We start from the raw sequence: 16,751 nt of genomic DNA on the forward strand, positions 1-16,751 counted from the left end.
ACATCTCTGGGCCCCCTGCACAAGTCACTTCCCTCTGTAGCAGGGAAAGAGTGCCACCCTGGAGCTTGAGAATCACTGCCCCCACCTCTACCCCTGGAATGCCGACCAAGTTAGCAGACTCAGCATTAACTTCACCCCAAAATCCAAAAAAGTCAAGTGAAGCTTAAAAAATACAAGTCAAAAGTGAAACTTGAGCTCAATATATTTATCATAAACAGGTCACGTGCTCCTTGCAGGGAATCCAAGGAAGGGAAGCACTCAGCTGGCCTTGAGGGCACAGCCAGCTGCCCTAGTTGGCCGAATCACAGGTAAGGCTGATCCTCAGACAGTTCCCACCTCTTCATGGGTGGAGCTGGTGTCACTGCCTTCTTCTCAGAGGTGGCCACACCACCAGGTGAGCTGGAGGAAGGAAAACAGAAGCATTTAGGCTCAATTTCCAGAGAACACTGTGGAAGGATCAGAGAGAGGCCACATCTGTCCCTGATCAAACATGCCTGCTGAGACTTCGGAGGACAGAGCATGGGGTGTTTCAGACGCCCAAACCCCTCTGGTGCCCCAACAGATCCCTCGTTTGGACCAGCCCCTGCTATGCTGGGAGCTTGGCTCCTTTCTGCCCCCGAGTCTGTGTGAACCCTTCTGGACCTGCCCTGGCTCCTGGGTGCAGAGCCCAGCCATGAGGCGCTGGGCTCCTCCTCCAGCTCCACTTGTCAACTTACAGCCCTCAGGGTAAATAAGTCCCCGGCCCCCTCCCTGCTGTCCCAGAACAGGATACTGGCAGAAGGATCAAGCACTCAGGTGATGCATGCCCACTGTGCCTCCATCCTTCACGTGCTTACTGCATATGTACTTGGAATGGTGAGGCCACCCTCACAAGGCCCTCGAACTAGTAGGGCTGAGGGCAATTTAAACATATGTCCTTTGATCCATGGCTGGCCAAAGGTGAGGCCCAAGGACACACTGTACCAGCCAAATCCAGTATAAGCCTCTCTCCCCCAGGCCCCAGCCCTATTTGAATTTCTGGAGCTTAGAGCTGGAGAGGACTGAACATACCCAAGCAAGAAAGGAAAGGAAGCAGGCAGATGGACTCTCATCACAGAGGTGGCCCCCAGGCACAGAAGTTCCAGGCCCTCCTACCCTTCCAGGCTGTCCCACCCTTCCATCAGCCTCAATGGGGAGGAAGCAGTAAAAGGCAGCCTCCTAGGAAATGCTCTGGGGTACTGGACTTGGGCAAGAATCAGACGGTAACAAGGAACACTATACCAAGCAGTTACTAAGTCCTAAATGCAGCAGGCCCTGGCCTTGTCGCCTAACAACACCTTATCATGCTGCAATCCTTCCACCCTTATTTTACAGATGTGGCAACAAGGCTTGTTTAGGGCCTGGCCCAAAGCCATGTGCATTAGTCACAGAGCCAAGACACCACTGGGGGTCAGGGCAAACTGCTGTGAAATCCTGCTACTGTTACCTACAGGCTGTGAGAGCCAGAAAAGTCACTTAGCCTCGCTGAGCCGTGATATTCTCCTCTGCAACAAGGGGCCATTACCGCTTAACTCATGGAGTTATTAGGAGGCAGGCATGGCATGAACGGTGACAGAATCCATTCTGAGAGCTTACAAATATTCATGTGACAATGAACACTGAAAACATCACCCTGAGGTGGATGCTATTATTGTTCCCATTTAACTCAGACACCTGTGGCCAGGGACCAAACAGGTTTTGAGGGTCCCTGAGGTTTACACAATTCTCTCTTTATGAAGAATGCTAAATCACAACCACAGTAATGCCTGGGTTTTCTCCAGAACCCTTGAAGGGATCCTGGAGCTTCATTTGCTCTCAGCCCAAGCCTTGGCTGGGTCAGGATTAAATTGAACTCTCAGACAAAAAGGCCACAGGACCTGTTTCTGCTTCTTTCTATTTTTTTAAAAAAGGGACTTTGAAATGCACTTTTCCTACAAGTCGGGGATAAAGGGCCAGTGTGTGTATGTGGGGGGATGGGTGTGGGGGGCTCTGGGCAAACAATGCCGGAGGCTCTCACCTCTCTGCTGGCTTGCCTGACACAAGCACCTTCTGTGAGGACATGATGACTGAGGGGGGAACAGCTTCACGGCGCCCATCGCGAGTACAGTAGTAATTGTTGGAGAGCTTGTGGCTGGGACCCACTGGGAGTTTGGGAGGAGGCTGAGTTCTGAGGAGAAAGAACATGGGCATTGAAGCAAATCAACTTACCCCCTCATGGGCGTGTCAGGCTGGAGTATAGGCCTATCACCGCAGTCACAAGAGTCAAGCTGCGTAGTCTTTAGGATGAGGCATGCCCAGGGTGCAATGGGCTCAGGAGCAGGTGGAAGACACTGCTGCTGCTGCAAAGGAGCTGGAAAGTGAGGGCTGGGTCTACCCCACCTGGCCCGAATATGATGGGTAGAGGACCCTTTGTGAGGTTCCCCAGGGCCCAGAGCTTGTCACTGGCCTCACCACCACCTGCAGGTGTCAGGAAATAAATACTTCACAGCCCTAGATTAGATCCACTGTGCAAGGCTTTTGCCCCCAAAGGTCAGGCTACAGAACCCCTGCAATTTCTGACATCCCAGAAACTCTCTGAAGAACACTGCTGTGATCAAGGCTTACTACTCAAAGAGCTGCTGGCACATTGTCTTTGGAGCTGTGGGGGACCACATCCTCTGAATTTCCCTGCACCTGCATGGTGTCAGACACCAAGACTGGCTGTGGCCAGAGGGGAAGTGAATGGAGCTCTGCTATGGTTTGAGCTAACCCCGGGCTGATTGACAAAGAAGCCTGGGGCCTTAAAAGGAACCCTATCCTCAAAACAAAATAATGGCAAAGAGAAGAATTCCCTGGAGAATGTAGCAGAGAGGGGAGGACAGAGATTATCATGAAAACAAGTTTCCATTTAAACATGTCTATACAGAAATTTTCTGTCTAGTAACTGCTTCACCAGGACTTAAGCTTATTTCCTTAGAACAAGTTATGGTCATTGTATTTTAAAAAAACAACAAAAACAAGTTTAAATGAATCTACTATGAAAAGCAATACATTCTGTGAAAGCCAAAACTTTCTTAAACCCTGGGGAGCTGAGATGACTTTCTGCACAAGAAGTCCTCCCTTTCTACAACCCTAGCACAGAAAAGGCGAAAAGAACCAGAAGGCCAAATGAACCACTGGAGGAAGAAAATGCCCTAAAGAACTTTTACAAAACCATTTCCCCAACAGGCCCAAGAATTATTTTCTGGACTACCCTGGCAGAAAAGCAATTCTTCAGTACTTCGACATTTGCAGTTAGTTACATGTTGGCTACCTTAATGCTGTTTTTCTTTCTTTCTTTCAGGCTAACAACCCCCAGTGACTGCCTCATCTCTACCACAAGGCCTCGGTAGTCCTTTGACCTCATATGATACCATTATCTCCAGCCACACTAATTTATTTCTGGCTCTGTTCAGCCTCAGGGCCTTGGCATTTATAGTTCCCACTGCTCAGAATACTTTTTCAATAATTACCCCTTGACTGGCTCCTCATTATTCCAGCCTCAACTTTAAAGTCAATCCCTTAAGAGAAGGACCATCATAGTCATCTGGCCTCACAGTCCAGCTTACTCTCATTCATTTTGTTTTGTCTGCAGAGCATTCAAGAACAACGTAAGCCTATACGTTTATTTCTACCCGTTTCTCCATCCCTTGAATGTGAACTCCATGAAAGGAATGCAAGCTATGAACTTTTCTTGTTCACCATGATAGCCCCAAGGCTGAGGGCAGGGGCTTGATAAACGTGAAGTAATTTTGGACATAAATGAATTGGAAATCAAGACACTTCTGAGTTTAAGTCCCAGCTTTGCCACTTTCTGGTTTCTGAATGACTTTAAGCCAATAAATTAGTCCCTTCTTGTCTCAATTTTTTTCATCTGGAGTATGGGAATGATTCATACTAACTAGCGTGGCCCCACTAATCGTGATTTCCACTGGAAACGAAGGCCCAGCCTGGCTGTTGTTCCACGACAGGGAGTCCAGCAAAGATAAAGGCAAACCTTCTCAGCCTCCACAGCTCGCCAGGACGCTAAAAGAACAGACTGTCCGGGGTCGGGGTTGGGGGCTGAGGACAGGACAGGGCCCCGGCTGGGCAGCGAGCCGGGCCTGCTCACCGCTTGGAGATCTCCTGGTAGCGCAGCTGCAGCTTCGCTTGCAGATCGTGCTGTGGGAGGACAGGGGGTTGGTCAGCCTGCAGGGCACCCCTGGGAAGGAAAGGGCGAGGGCAGGGAAGATCCAGGATGGACAGACGGAGGCCGGGATATGGCTTGGAGGTGAAAAGGAAAGCCAGGGGGCCGGAACCACGAAATCTAGAGCTAAGGAGGACCGGGGCTGAAGAGGTCCCAGCTCTCAGTGGGTCTCCAGCCAACGGTTAGAGCCGAGGGCTGAGAGTCGGAGGCCCGTGTGTCCCGAGCTGAAGGGGGTCACAAGTTAGGAGATCCCGGGGTAAGTGAGGGTCACGTCCCTGGAAAAACGCAGGACCGAAGGAGTTCCCGGCCTTAAAGACCGCAAGCGTAGGGATGCAAGAGGGAGGTCAGTAACCGGGACCGGCCCGGGATACAAAGGAGCCAACGGTTCTCCCAGCGCGGCCCAGCCCGCCCAGCGCACCCCAGACGCCCAGTTCCGTAGCCTCTGGATGAAGCGGGTAGCCGACGCCATCTTCCGCCGCCGTTGAAGGGCGCCGGTGACGCCTCTTCCGCGAGGGCTGCCGGGAAGGCCGGGTCTGGATCTCGCGAGAGCGGGAGTGGGCGGGGCCTAGGGTGTCAAATAAAAGTTCGTCCCGTAGCACGTGACTCCTCTCCGCCTGACCGGCGCCATCATGGACACCAGTCGCGTGCAGCCTATCAAGCTGGCCCGGGTGAGACGAGGATCCGTATTTCTGGGGGCCGGGGAGAGGAGGGAGTGTGTAAGGGAACCGGGGGCTGGGCGGGTCAGGCTTGACCCCAGGTTCTTTCCGCCAGGTCACCAAGGTATTGGGCAGGACCGGCTCGCAGGGACAGTGCACGCAGGTGAGTAGGTGGGAGCTCCGACGACTCCCCGGGATCTGAGCTCTGGTAATTACTTCCGGGCCCCAGGCCGGCTGGAACCGAGTCTCCCTTTATCCCGGACCTCCGGGAGCGTCCGAGTCCTTATCAAGGCCCTGCCAGCCGGGGTTCGGGTCCCGGACGGGAGGAACCTAGGAGTTGGGTGAGAGTCGCTGGACCTAAAGGCCCAGCCCACCCCACCGCACACTTCCTGCCGCTCTTGCTCGTGTCCCAAAGTTGAAATTCCCTCTCCTCCACCCCGCGGTGGTTTTCTGCTCGAGATTTTTCTGGAGCTCTGTTCTCCACGGCTCCTCGTTCTGTGCTGCTTTCCCTGCTCGGACACACTTTAAGTTCCTGTCTCCATCCCGACTCGCGATGCCCGCCCTGACTTCTTCCCCACCTTTGGCGGGTCGGTAGGTGCGTGTGGAATTCATGGACGACACGAGCCGCTCCATCATCCGCAACGTGAAAGGCCCAGTGCGCGAGGGCGATGTGCTCACGCTGTTGGAGTCTGAACGAGAGGCTCGGAGGCTGCGCTGAACCTGCTGGTGAGTGCAGAACTGGAGTCGGGGGCGCCGTGTGAGACCCCTGGCTGGTGTTAGGGAGGCTTCTCTAATAAGGCTATGGGTGAGAAGGTCTTGGGACATGGAAAAGGTCTGGTAAGATTGGCAGTGTGGGAGAGAGAGTTTGTCGGTACCAGGGTTTTGCCTGGGATCAGAGGGAGTCTCTGAGGGGTGGTGGCCTGCTAGCATCTCATGCTTGGGTCTGTTTCAGGGTCCTGGATGTCTGGGTCGACCACCTGGCCCGTGGAGATGATCTCCGACTGTTAAATAAACCGTTTGTATTGTATGTAAACCCCTGTTTCTGTAAGCGTTGTCTGATTGGGATTGCACTAGGCTACCTCTAGGGCCTATTTTGACCCTTTGCAATATGGCCCCCCGGTGTTCTGTATCCAGGACACTTTGGGGGTGGCTCTTCCTCCCCAATGGGGTGTATTTCTGAGGAGAAGCATTTGTGTGTTTCTGTGTGCCCCCAGACAAGACATAGGCTTAGTAGGAATGTTTTATTTAGGGAAGAGGGTTGGATGGGGGAGAGGTAAGCCAGGGGCAGTCACCGAGCTACCTAAAAGGAAACAGTCTTTGTGGGCCAAGACTAGCACCTGGGTGGAGAACCCTAGCTGCTGCTGTTCTCCTGAGGGTGGGGGAGTGAGGGTCCCCCCCAGGTGCCAGGTCCAGTGTGCCAAGCTTCTTACTGAGGCTGAGGGTCCTCTCCGTTGTCATCACTTTCTCCTTCGGGCACAGCCTTGGGGGAGTCGAGAGGTTGCTGGCTCAGGAGAGATTGGGGCGGGGCGGGGTAAGGGTGGGGGGCTGTTACAATCTTGCCTTTTGCAGGAGTCTAGAGGCCGAGCATTTAGCCCTCTCTGACAGTGGAGGGGTTTGAATCTCATCTCTGTCACTCTGACACTGACTAGGCACTTGATCTCTTAAAGTGTGAGGCTAGTATAGAATAATTGAACTCGTGGAATGAATCCGAAGTGTTTAGAATTGAGCCTGGCACTTGTCATCTAAACAAAACGTTTGCCTCTTGGACTCAAACTCGTGTGTGTTCTGTTCCCAGACCTACTTTTCCCCTCCCTGCTGCTGCCAAACTCACCCAAGCGCCAGTCCTGAAGCTGACTTCCTGGGAAACTGCACCCTCTTCCCTCACTCTGTTTAATACCATAGGTTTTGTCTTTCATCTGAAACTAGTCTCACAGGGATGTGACATGACAAATCTTAAGTCTTCTTCAACCCCACCCTGCGTGACCTCCGCCAGGTCACTTCCCCTTTTAAGGACTCAGTGTCATGTTCTGTAAAGTAGTTGTTGTCTATCTCACGGGCATTTTGTAGAATAAACATAGAATCCTGGCCTCCTAAGAGCATCCAAGCACAAGGTCCCATCCCTGGTGCTCCCCTGGGGAATCAGGAAGGAAGGCCTCCTTCCTGGAGCATACTTGGTATCCTCCTTTCTTTCGTGGGGGCTGGGACTGTACTCACCAGACCAGCCTGGCTTGAGCTCAGGTGGGCATGCAGCAGGGCAGCCACCTCATCCTGCTCTGCCTCCAGGGCGATGGCCAGGGCACTGGTGCCCTCCTGAGACATTAGAAACAGGCCCCTGAGTCAAGCCATTTGTGCCTGCCTGCACCTCCCCTCCCCTCATAACAGCTCTGTGGTGGCTCACATTGTCCAGGATGGCTGCATCACAGCCAGGCTGGGCCAGCAGCAACCGCACAGTGTCCAGGCGTCCATACTCGCTGGCACACATCAGTGCTGTGGCCCCATCCACATCCTGTGCATTCACATCGGCCCCACATGCCAGCAGGGCTGCCACCATATCCTGACAGCCATGGCTGATGGCCAGCATGAGAGCTGTCTGCTTCGTCTAAGGGACAGGAAAGAAGAGGACAGGGCTGGGGTAAGCTCTGGGAGAAGGGAAGTAAGGGACTAAGGTGGGTTCCCTGGGTGGGATGACACCCTCCAACCCCCAGCCTCAGGGATCCTGAGAGGGGCTGTCCACACACCTGGCTGGACTTGGCATTGACATCACCCATGTGGAAGAGTCTCTGGACCACAGCCATGTCCTCCTCCTTCCCCACGGAGGTGAGTGCAGCCAGCATAAGGGCTGAGTAGCCAGCTCGATTCTGGCGGTCTACCTCACAGACCCCTGGGTGAGGGGAAGGGACTGGTCAACCAAGAGATTGACATCCTGGCCCACTCGCCTCCCTTCATACCTGGGGTTCATCTTCTGCATTACAGGCCACCTCAGGCGGCTACTGTTCTGTTTGCTTAGCACCCTTCCCCCAACAGCCACATGGCTCCCCCTCCAGTTTTCTCCCCTTAGGAAAACACCTTCCCTGACCCTGTTTTGCTCTCTGTGGTGATGTGCTGGTAATTAGAGCTACCTGGTACCTAGTTAAGTGCTCAGTAAGCATTCGTTGTTTAAGTGGATGGATATTCTCACTTTCATGGCTCCCACCCTCATGCAAGCCACCAGCATGACTCTTCGAGAATTGTGTGCCTCCGCTCTGGTTTCCATATCCACTCCAGGTTCTGTGCAGCAGCCCGTCCACCGTAGCCAGTGAGAGCCTGCGTTCTCTGGCATTTGTTCTTTCCTCTAGAAACACTCCTCTTCCCGGCCAGCCTGGCTAATGCTGCTTGTCTTTCATAATCAAATGCCAGCATCAAGCTCAGTTTACCTCTGGGGTGGGCTGTTATCCCAGTCCTCTTATTCGTAGCACCTTCCTCTGTTTGGATGTAATTTACTGGAGTGATTGTTTTAACGCCTGTCTGTCCCACCACTTGAAAGCTCACAAGGATAGGGATGGTTTGGGGGCATGAGTGGATAGGAGGGGTGTTTAGAGAGGGACTCAGGAAAAAGAGCAGGGTCCTGGAATAGATATCCAGTGAGGTGAGGAATCTGATGGAGGACCGCGGAGGAAAAGGATTAATTCAAGTGATTTTAAAATGTGGGGTGAGTCTGCAAATGCAGAGACAAGATTACAGGGTATCCAGGGTGAGGGTGGGGAATGGGGATTTAATGCTTCATGGGATGATGGAAAAGTTTTGGTCATGGATGGTGGCGGTGGTTGCACATGTGGATGTAATTCACATGACTAAATTGTATACTGGAAAGTGGTTGATATGGGAAATGTTAAATTGTATGCCACGTAAAAATTGTTACCACCAAAAAAATATTAAACAGCCAACACAAGTCCTCTTTCCCCCTTGCCACTCAGACCTACTTATGCCTGCTCTGCTCTCCCTGGAAAGTTCCACTACCAGATACTAAAACTTTACATGTCCTAAACAAACAAAAATGTAGAGAAGGTCAAGATGCTGTAGCCCTTTGTGGTGACCAGTGCCCTTCACCTGCCTTGCCACTTCTACAGTCCTGGCTCTCAGGGCCTGAAAGACAGGTGATGGGCAGGAAATGCCTTTTTTTTTAAATACTCATTCACTGTCTCCTCCTATGCCCTGGGTCCCTGTCCAGACCAGAGCAGTTGTGCCTTTCCCCAGTTCACCAAGACCTGCAGGGATGGGGGGGGGGGGATTTGTGGAGGCTCCTGTCATCCCCCTGACCTGTGAATCCCTTGGGGAAAGTGGTAGGATCTGAACCCACCTCCTCCCCTAGGGCCACACACAGTAGGTTCCCAATGGCTGGCCTTAGCCATGTCTGGGTGTATGTATCTCTGCTAGGGGGTGCAGGGGATGGGCAAGCAGGAGGAAGGTAGTGGAAACGTGTCAAATGCAGCCAGTGCAGGCCTGGGGGTCCGGACAGCCAGGCCTAGGCCCTGGGAGGGAGTCAGAGCGCCAGTGAGGCTGGAGAGGAGGTGGGTAGCCAGACACAGACTCAGGAATGAGGCAGTGCTGAAACTGGAATCTCAAGGACCAAGGACATGGGGAGGACCCAGGGCACGTCCCCTGATGACCATTTGCTGACCTCCCTACAGTGCCTGCTTTACATGTGTTATCACAGCTGCCCCGGCATGGAGGTTTTGACATCACTACTTCACAAACCAGGAAGCTGGGGTGGTTGAAATCAATTCCCTTCCACTGAGTTCTATGTAACCCCAAGCAGTATTCCCTCCCCTGCAAAGTGGGAGAAGAGCCAGGGCAGAGCTCGGACCGTGGAAGAGTCAAAAGGCCCTGGCTTACCCATCTACTAAGGGCCTGGAGGAGGGCAGAGCAGTGCCCACTTCCACCTGACCTGCTTTTCTCTGCCCTCTTCCTCGATTCTCTCAGACTGGACCCACCCAGGCGCTCCCCTCCGTGGCCCCCACCCCCTGGTCCCGGGCCCAGCCTTCTCTGCCGCTGACCCGTATCTAGTAGCAAGCAGGAAATGGCCAGGTTCCCATGGGACACGCTGTAGTGCAGTGCCGTGTTCCCGTTGCCGTCGGCCAGGTTCACCACGTGTGCCAAAAGCTCGGGTCCCAGGCTCGCCACCGCCCCCAACACCGCGGCCACCGGCGCCTCCCGAGAGCGTCGCTGACTAGACACGCGGAACCACTCCTGGGCCACAAGGCGCGCTGCGCCCTGCTGGGACAGTGGGAGGAAAGCGTGTCAGCGATGATCCAGGGCGAGGTGGGGGAAAGGGGTCGGGGACTGGGCCGGGGAGACCTAATTGGCGGTGGGAAGGCCTTTGAGGAACCAGGAGATGGGGTCGACCATTTGGAGACCAGCGGAGGTCCCCAGCACAAGGGGTCCGGACTTGGGCCCAGTCTCTATGAAACCTCGCGCGCGTAGCGCCAGGCCCTCCCTGCTCCCGGCACTCACGCCGTCGCGTGCAGCGCCGCGGGGACCGCTCAGCTGCCGGTGCAGTGCAGTGCACGCCTCCTTCAAGCGCGGGCTCAGTTCGCACCTTTGGAGAAGACGAGACGTTCAGGAGGGGTGGCAGAGCCACAGAGACAGGGAGGGGGACAGCCGACACCACACTAAGCGCCTGGCGCCGCTCACCTCCCCTGTGCACCCGGCTGAGCCTCGGGTTCGGGGTCCAGAGCGTCCCCGCCGCAGGGTGAGCCAGCGGTGCCCGAGTCGGAACCACCGGCGCTGTCCTCCCCTGAGCCCGAGGAGCTGCTCTGCGGGGCTTCGGCGGCGCCTTCTTCGCTGTCGCTGTCGTCCTCGCTGGATGAGCTCTCATACCTGGGGGCACGGTGGGAGGTGTCTGCTGAATCTGCGCTACCCATTTCACAGATGAGGAAACTGAGGCTTGCCAAGACCACGCACTGCGAGTGAGGGGGCAGAGCCGCAAGTGCTGCCTTGGGGGTAGGGGATACGGGGAAGGTGCTCACTCTCCGTTGAGGACCCCAACAAACTGCAAGCTCTTGGGTCCGGGCTTGGGTTGGATGGTGTCAGGTGCCCCGTCTCGTCTCTTCATGATCGATTTGAGGGTGCCTAGCGGGGGTCAGATGAGCGCACTGAGTCCGAGTCCCGTGGCCAAGAGGCCGGGACTCGGCGAGGGGTCGGGACTCACCCGCGGGGGCCACGGCCCTGTTCCCTTCCGCGGGTCCGGGCTGGTTTTCCTGCGCGGTCTCGGCCAAGGGTTTGGTCTGCGTGGCCTTCTCGGCGCACCTCCACAAGGTCTGGGTGGCGGCCTCGCGCCGTTCAAGTTGGGCCGCCGCCGCCGCCCCCTCCTCCGCGACCTCGCGGGCCTCCTCCAACTCCCGCAGCCGACTCCGCAGGAGCTCGCTCACCCCACGCTGGTGCTCCAGGCTGGCGCGCAGCAGCTCCAGCTCGCGTTCGGCGGCCGCGGGCAGTCCCAGCAGCGCCTCCGTCACCCACGCGTCCACCTCGACGGTGTCGGGAACCGCCTCCACACCGGTCTCCCGAGTCTCCGGCACGGCCTGGGTGCTCATCTCCCGGGTCGGAGACGCCCCGTCGGGGGTCGCAGCCGCCAACTCGAGGACTTGGGGGGCACCCTCAAGGCGCCCGGCGGCCGACCCATCGGGGCCCTCGGCCCAGGGACTGGCCCTGGCGCGGACGCCGCGCTCGTTGGCCGCCAGGCGCTCGGTGAGCCGCCGCAGCTGGGCGAGCTTGGCTGGGCGCGCCTCGGCCTCGGCCTCGCCGTCGGGCTCGGGCTGCGCGCGCCCGGCAAGCAGCCGCGCTTTCTCGGCGCGCAGCGCGCGTACCTGCTCCTGCAGCTCGGGCAGTGCGCGCGCCTGTTCCTCGAGCTCGCGCAGACGCCGCAGCGCCGCGGCCATCTGCTCGCGCACCACTTGCAGTTGAGCGGGGCCCGGCGAGGCGGGGACAGGGTTGGGGGCGGGGCTGCTGCGGCCGGACCCGCGCGGACTTCGCAGGACTGCGCGTGCGGGGCTGGGCACGCGCTCTTGCGTCTGCGCCAGCTCCAGCCGCCGGCTGGTCTCCAGGAGCGTGTGCTCGACGCGCGAGTTGCGCGCCAGGGAGCGCGGAGACAGCGGCGGCTGCAGGAATCCCGGAGGCGCTCTCGGGGAGAGCGCGCCCGGCGCGCCGCCATCGTCACTAGCCAGAGACTCGCTGGAAGTCCAGGTGCCTGGGGTTCGCGCGGCCGCGAGGCCAGATCTAGTCGCCCGGGGACGGCGTGTGTGCGGGGGCCCTGGGGCGCGGCGGGCGATGGGGCCGCGCTCCAGCTCCTCCACGTACTTGAGGAAGTCCAGGTCCAGGTGGAAGCCGTAGGGCGTCTCCACCGAGTAGGGCGAATTCGGGCTGCGGGCGCCCCCGGCCAGGCCGGGACACAGGCAGGGGCCACCCAGGTCTGCGGGCATGTCGGGAGAGTGGAGCGCGTCAGGCCGGGGAGACCCCGGAGAAACTGTACAGACCGGGGCGGGTTCTTCACTGCCCCGTGGCATGCCTGCTCTTCTCCAACTCCATCAAGCTCTGCACACGTGCCATCGCGCACCCTCCTGCCCGAAACTCGCACGCCTATCTGCCCCCAAATAGTCACAATCGCACAATTTACTGAGCGCCTACTATGTGCTAGACACATTTCTGGGTGCTGGGGCCACAGCAGTGAGCAAAACAGAAAAACATCCTTGCACTCTGGTAGGAAACAAGGTTAAGATGGACAAACATTTCAAATGGTGCTAGGGGCCACAGTAATAATAGCACAATTAAATAGAATAATTGGAGGAGGCTGGACTTTGGCTTTGTTTGTCAGGAAAAGTTTCCTGCGGATGGGGATGTATAAATTGAGCCCTGAATGATGTGGAGGAAGCAAGTGGGGACAGAAGGGTCCCAGGAGAAAACAGCTGATGCAAAGGCCCTGGGGTAGGAGTGAGCTGGGTAGGCTGAAGTAACAGTGGAGAGGAGGCCAGGGTGTGGGACAGAGTGAGGGAGGGGAGGCAGGAGAGCACTTGGAGAGGAGAACAGAGGCCAGACTATGTCCTGTGAACCACCATTAGGAGCAGGGATTTTATTCCACAATTGATGGGGCACCCTAGGCGGGCTTTAAGCAGGGCAGTGATGGATGTTTATCTGATAGATGATTATAATGGACCCCCCCTGGCTACTGTGAAGAGGCCTGTGTCCACACGTGTGGGCACCAAGTGTGGATCTGTGCCCAAACATATTCATCTTACACACTCACCGGGCAGGTTCTGATTCAAAGCAAACTTGGCCATGTTTCCTGGAGCAGCCAGCCACCAGACAGACCCTGAAAAAGGCCCCAAAGTGGGTAAGGGTGGGGCTACCCTGCCCCGACCTTATATCATGAGAAGCAGGCCCTGCCCCACTTGGGAAAGTCTCTGGGATCAGCTGGGGAGTCCGAGGGGTGAACAGCCCCAAGAGCTTCTACTCACACTCCTAGCACCCCCCCCCCCCCACCTTGTCTCCTGCCTCAAAAGACCTGGAAACTTGGGCAGGAAAAGGAATGAAATTCATTAAGAGGAAAAGAGAGCAAGATAAAAAGAACAAGAGTAGCTGGCATCTGGAGCATTCCAAACCTGCTGGCTTTACCATCAATCCCTGTGTGCTCAGAGGGGTTGGGTATGAGCCTTTAGAAAAGGAAACCCTTTCTTGGGCTCATTAAAAACTCATCTGGGGTGGGCCATGGTGGCTTAGCAGGCAGAGTTCTCGCCTGCCATGGGTGGCTCAGCAGGCAGAGTTCTTGCCTGACATGCTGGAGACCCACATTCAATTCCCCGTGCCTGCCCATGAAAAAAACAAAACAAAAAACTCATCTGGTTGATTGTACACTCTGGATGGTTTGTATGGTGTGTGAATATGTGAACACATCTCAATAACACTGAATTAATTGGAAAAAAAAAAAACTCATCTTGTCAGATGCAGCCTAGTAAAAGAACAGAATCTTTTGAATTTCTTTTTCTTAGAGAAATTAGAAAAATGCAAACAAGGTAGAATGGTGCATCTTGATTTTTACCAGTGTCTCTTGGGTGAATGATGTCGGAATGATGGAGAATTGTGGAATATCATTTGGACTTACAGTGGGAGGTCTCTAGGGTAGGGCCACAGGGCTCTGTCCTGGGCTTTGTGAGAGCTTGCTTATAAAGGATCTACAGGCACCCAGGTTGTGAGAGCTGTGGCTGTCCTTTGGGGCTAAGGGGAATATGACTCTTCAGGTGCCATGATGGGGGCTCTAAGATAACAAGGACAAATATTGAGTCTAGAACTTTGATACCAAAAGCACAGGGTGGGGAAGATGTGATTTTGAAGGGCCCATGGGAAAAACCTTCAGGGAAGGGAAAGCAGCTTGTATCACATGCCTACTGAAAGTCATGCCTACTGAAAGTGCCTGATTACAATCCTGCAGGGTAGATATTATCATTTGCATTTTTCAGATGGTGAAATTGCAGCACAGAGCAGTTGCCGGTGGGAAGTACCTTCAGATTGGGCTCTGACCAGCTTCTAGAGACCCGTTGCCAGCATGCCTGGCCACAGCCTCCCCATGGCCCCCCTATCTGCCAGATCCTCCATCTGGCCACCCAGTCCAGGGCCTCAGGGGCACCCTTCCAGCCTCCTGCCCTCCTGATAACTGCCTGTGTGCCTGACACCCTCCAGCATCTATCAGCCCATCTGACTTTTGGGGAACCCTCCCACCCACGCCCCACCTCTGTCCAGCCTGGGTCCCTGACACACTGCAACCCCAAGGCCAGATGGGGTTCCTTCCAGTCCCCAAGCAGCTGTTTCCTGTCCCCCGCACCCTATGGAGGGGTGGGGCTGCAGGATAGTGGGTAATCAGGAGGACAGCCACTTCTCACCACTTGTTTTCAGGAAATCGACAAGGAAGAAATGGGTTGTGGAAAAAGCCTCGACTGGGCTCGGGGCCCTGGTCTGCCTCTAACACGGCTGGCTGAGTGACTCAGCCAGGTCAGCCCTCTCCTCCAGGGAACTGGTCACACCTGAATCCCAGGCCTGGAACTCCAGGAAACAGTTGGGGGCCACTCTGAGACCCAAATCGGCTGCAACAGCCAGCTCCTAGAGGCCAGGCTGAGAAATGGGTAGATGCCCCAGAATGGAAAATAGTAACACTTTTGACATTTACTATGGGTCAGCTTTCTGTACCAAGGAATTTATGGGTATTAACATTTGACACTGGTAAAACCCTTTTAGGTAAGTTTTCTTATTATTATAACCCCACCCCCACCCCCTGTTGTACGGATGGAGAAACTGAGGCACAAGGAGATTAAGTGACCTGCCCAGGGTTACACACTGGCAGAGGCAGGATGTGAACTCAGCAGCCTGGCCAGTCTCTGCCCCTGGCCACTGCACTCCCCCGCCTTTTAGAAAGAATCCTCCCGGGCAGGGACAGATGGCCCAAGGGGATTCGATCCTTCCACCTGCACCCACGTCTGTCCCTGCGTGTCTCTGATGGCGTAGGGTGGCTGGCCCAGGCAGACGTCGCAACACCAGGGGGGCAGCGTCACTAAACAGGAGGCGTGAGGCTGTCCTCCCCTCCCCTCCCCTCTCCTCCTCTCCCTGCCTGGCCTGTCAAGGCTACATCCGAATCCTCCGCCTGAGACCCCCTCATTAGGCCATCAGAGCCGATGCCATACGCCCCCACTCCCGCCCCACGTACTATTTCGGGACACGGAGCTGTGATCACTAAGCCTGCGAGCGGGGCGCGCAGCGGGCTCTGTGGTTCGCGTGCTGGGGAGGGACGCCCTCTCGCTTGTGGCCCTGGGGGGGTGGGTGTGACCCCCCCCAATATTGGGGCGGGACTCTCAGACCCCTGAGGTGGGGGGAGAGGCTGATGAGGGTGGGAAGAGGAAGCGCTTGGGTCAGCCCCCACCTCCACCCCCACCCCCCTCCCCAGGACGGCCTCGCAGGGACAGAACCTTTTCCTACAGGAAATACCGCCGGGCGGTTCCATCCGCTAACCATTGTCTGCCGGCCCGGGGGCCGTCGCTAGGCGCCCTTCCCCCCCAACCCCGTTCCCGCATCGCCCCCTTCCATACAGGTCCAGCCCGAAAGGGCTGTCCCGGGTCAACGCTGGGGAAGGGCCCGCAAGTGGGTTGGAAACACTTAAAGGGGCAAACTAGCCCCGGACCCCACCCCAGTCAGCTCCTGATGGGCGGAGCAGGGGGGGCGAGATCACGAATCCAAAGCCCCGGCCCCTCTCGCCAGCCACTGGCACGCCCTACGTGGGAGGGGTCCGGGCCGGAGGACTCGGAGCCCGCCCCGTCGCAGCGCGCGGAGCCGGCAGAGGGACTGGAAGTGCAGCGCCCCGTCCCGCTGGACCCCCTAATCCCCCGGCGCTCCCCTCGGCGCCCCTCGAGTTAGCGCTTTACCTGCAGCCGCAGCCCCGCCGCGCCAGCGCCGGAGCCCGCCCCCTCGAAGCTCGGGGACAGATTATCAAGGCCTGGAACCTAACTGACGGCCACGCCAGCCAACCAGCGTGCGATGCTCTCCGAGCTGTCCAATGATGCGGCGGGGAGGGCGGGGCGGCCCCGAAGCCTGGAGGGTGGGGCGAGGCCCCGGCCCCGCGGGGAGCATCCGCCCCTTGACGGCGGGAGTGGAGCTGTTTCTGTCCCAGAAGAGACAAGCCCTCGCTCAGCGCGGGGAGCTTGGATTTCATCCACAAGGCACTAGGGAGCTATGGAAAGACCCTGAGCAGGAGAGTGACCCTGGGGGATTTGTGTTTGGAAAATCCCCGGTGTTGAAGCTGGAACGTCTGGTCAAGCACCAGGAACCTGGCTCTTTCCCTCCGTAAAGGAAAGATCCTTTGC

General features: G+C 56.7%; 3 protein-coding genes across 3 annotated transcripts; 1 reads left to right on the top strand and 2 right to left on the bottom strand.

The window, feature by feature from the left end:
- Positions 1-184: 184 nt before the first annotated feature.
- NDUFA7 (NADH:ubiquinone oxidoreductase subunit A7) lies at positions 185-4,774 on the bottom strand. The gene is made up of 4 exons (XM_077121535.1): positions 4,641-4,774; positions 4,148-4,197; positions 2,036-2,185; positions 185-399 (listed from the first exon to the last, which is right to left on the bottom strand). The coding sequence occupies exons 1-4, from the start codon at positions 4,689-4,691 to the stop codon at positions 303-305; spliced, it is 348 nt and encodes a 115-aa protein (XP_076977650.1). The 5' UTR covers positions 4,692-4,774; the 3' UTR covers positions 185-302.
- On the top strand, positions 4,775-5,911 carry RPS28 (ribosomal protein S28). Its single transcript, XM_077121536.1, has 4 exons — positions 4,775-4,890; positions 4,994-5,041; positions 5,474-5,604; positions 5,831-5,911. Exons 1-3 carry the CDS (start codon positions 4,852-4,854, stop codon positions 5,594-5,596), a joined length of 210 nt encoding a protein of 69 aa, XP_076977651.1. The 5' UTR covers positions 4,775-4,851; the 3' UTR covers positions 5,597-5,604; positions 5,831-5,911.
- Positions 5,007-16,396, bottom strand: KANK3 (KN motif and ankyrin repeat domains 3). Its single transcript, XM_077121534.1, has 11 exons — positions 16,314-16,396; positions 13,154-13,219; positions 11,066-12,322; positions 10,884-10,986; positions 10,549-10,734; positions 10,369-10,453; positions 9,912-10,128; positions 7,617-7,759; positions 7,277-7,477; positions 7,093-7,188; positions 5,007-6,379 (listed from the first exon to the last, which is right to left on the bottom strand). Exons 2-11 carry the CDS (start codon positions 13,185-13,187, stop codon positions 6,305-6,307), a joined length of 2,397 nt encoding a protein of 798 aa, XP_076977649.1. The 5' UTR covers positions 13,188-13,219; positions 16,314-16,396; the 3' UTR covers positions 5,007-6,304.
- Between the last annotated feature and the right edge of the window lie 355 nt (positions 16,397-16,751).

Source organism: Tamandua tetradactyla, chromosome 11 (genome assembly GCF_023851605.1).
Source record: "Tamandua tetradactyla isolate mTamTet1 chromosome 11, mTamTet1.pri, whole genome shotgun sequence".
NCBI classification, from domain to species: Eukaryota; Metazoa; Chordata; class Mammalia; order Pilosa; family Myrmecophagidae; genus Tamandua; species Tamandua tetradactyla.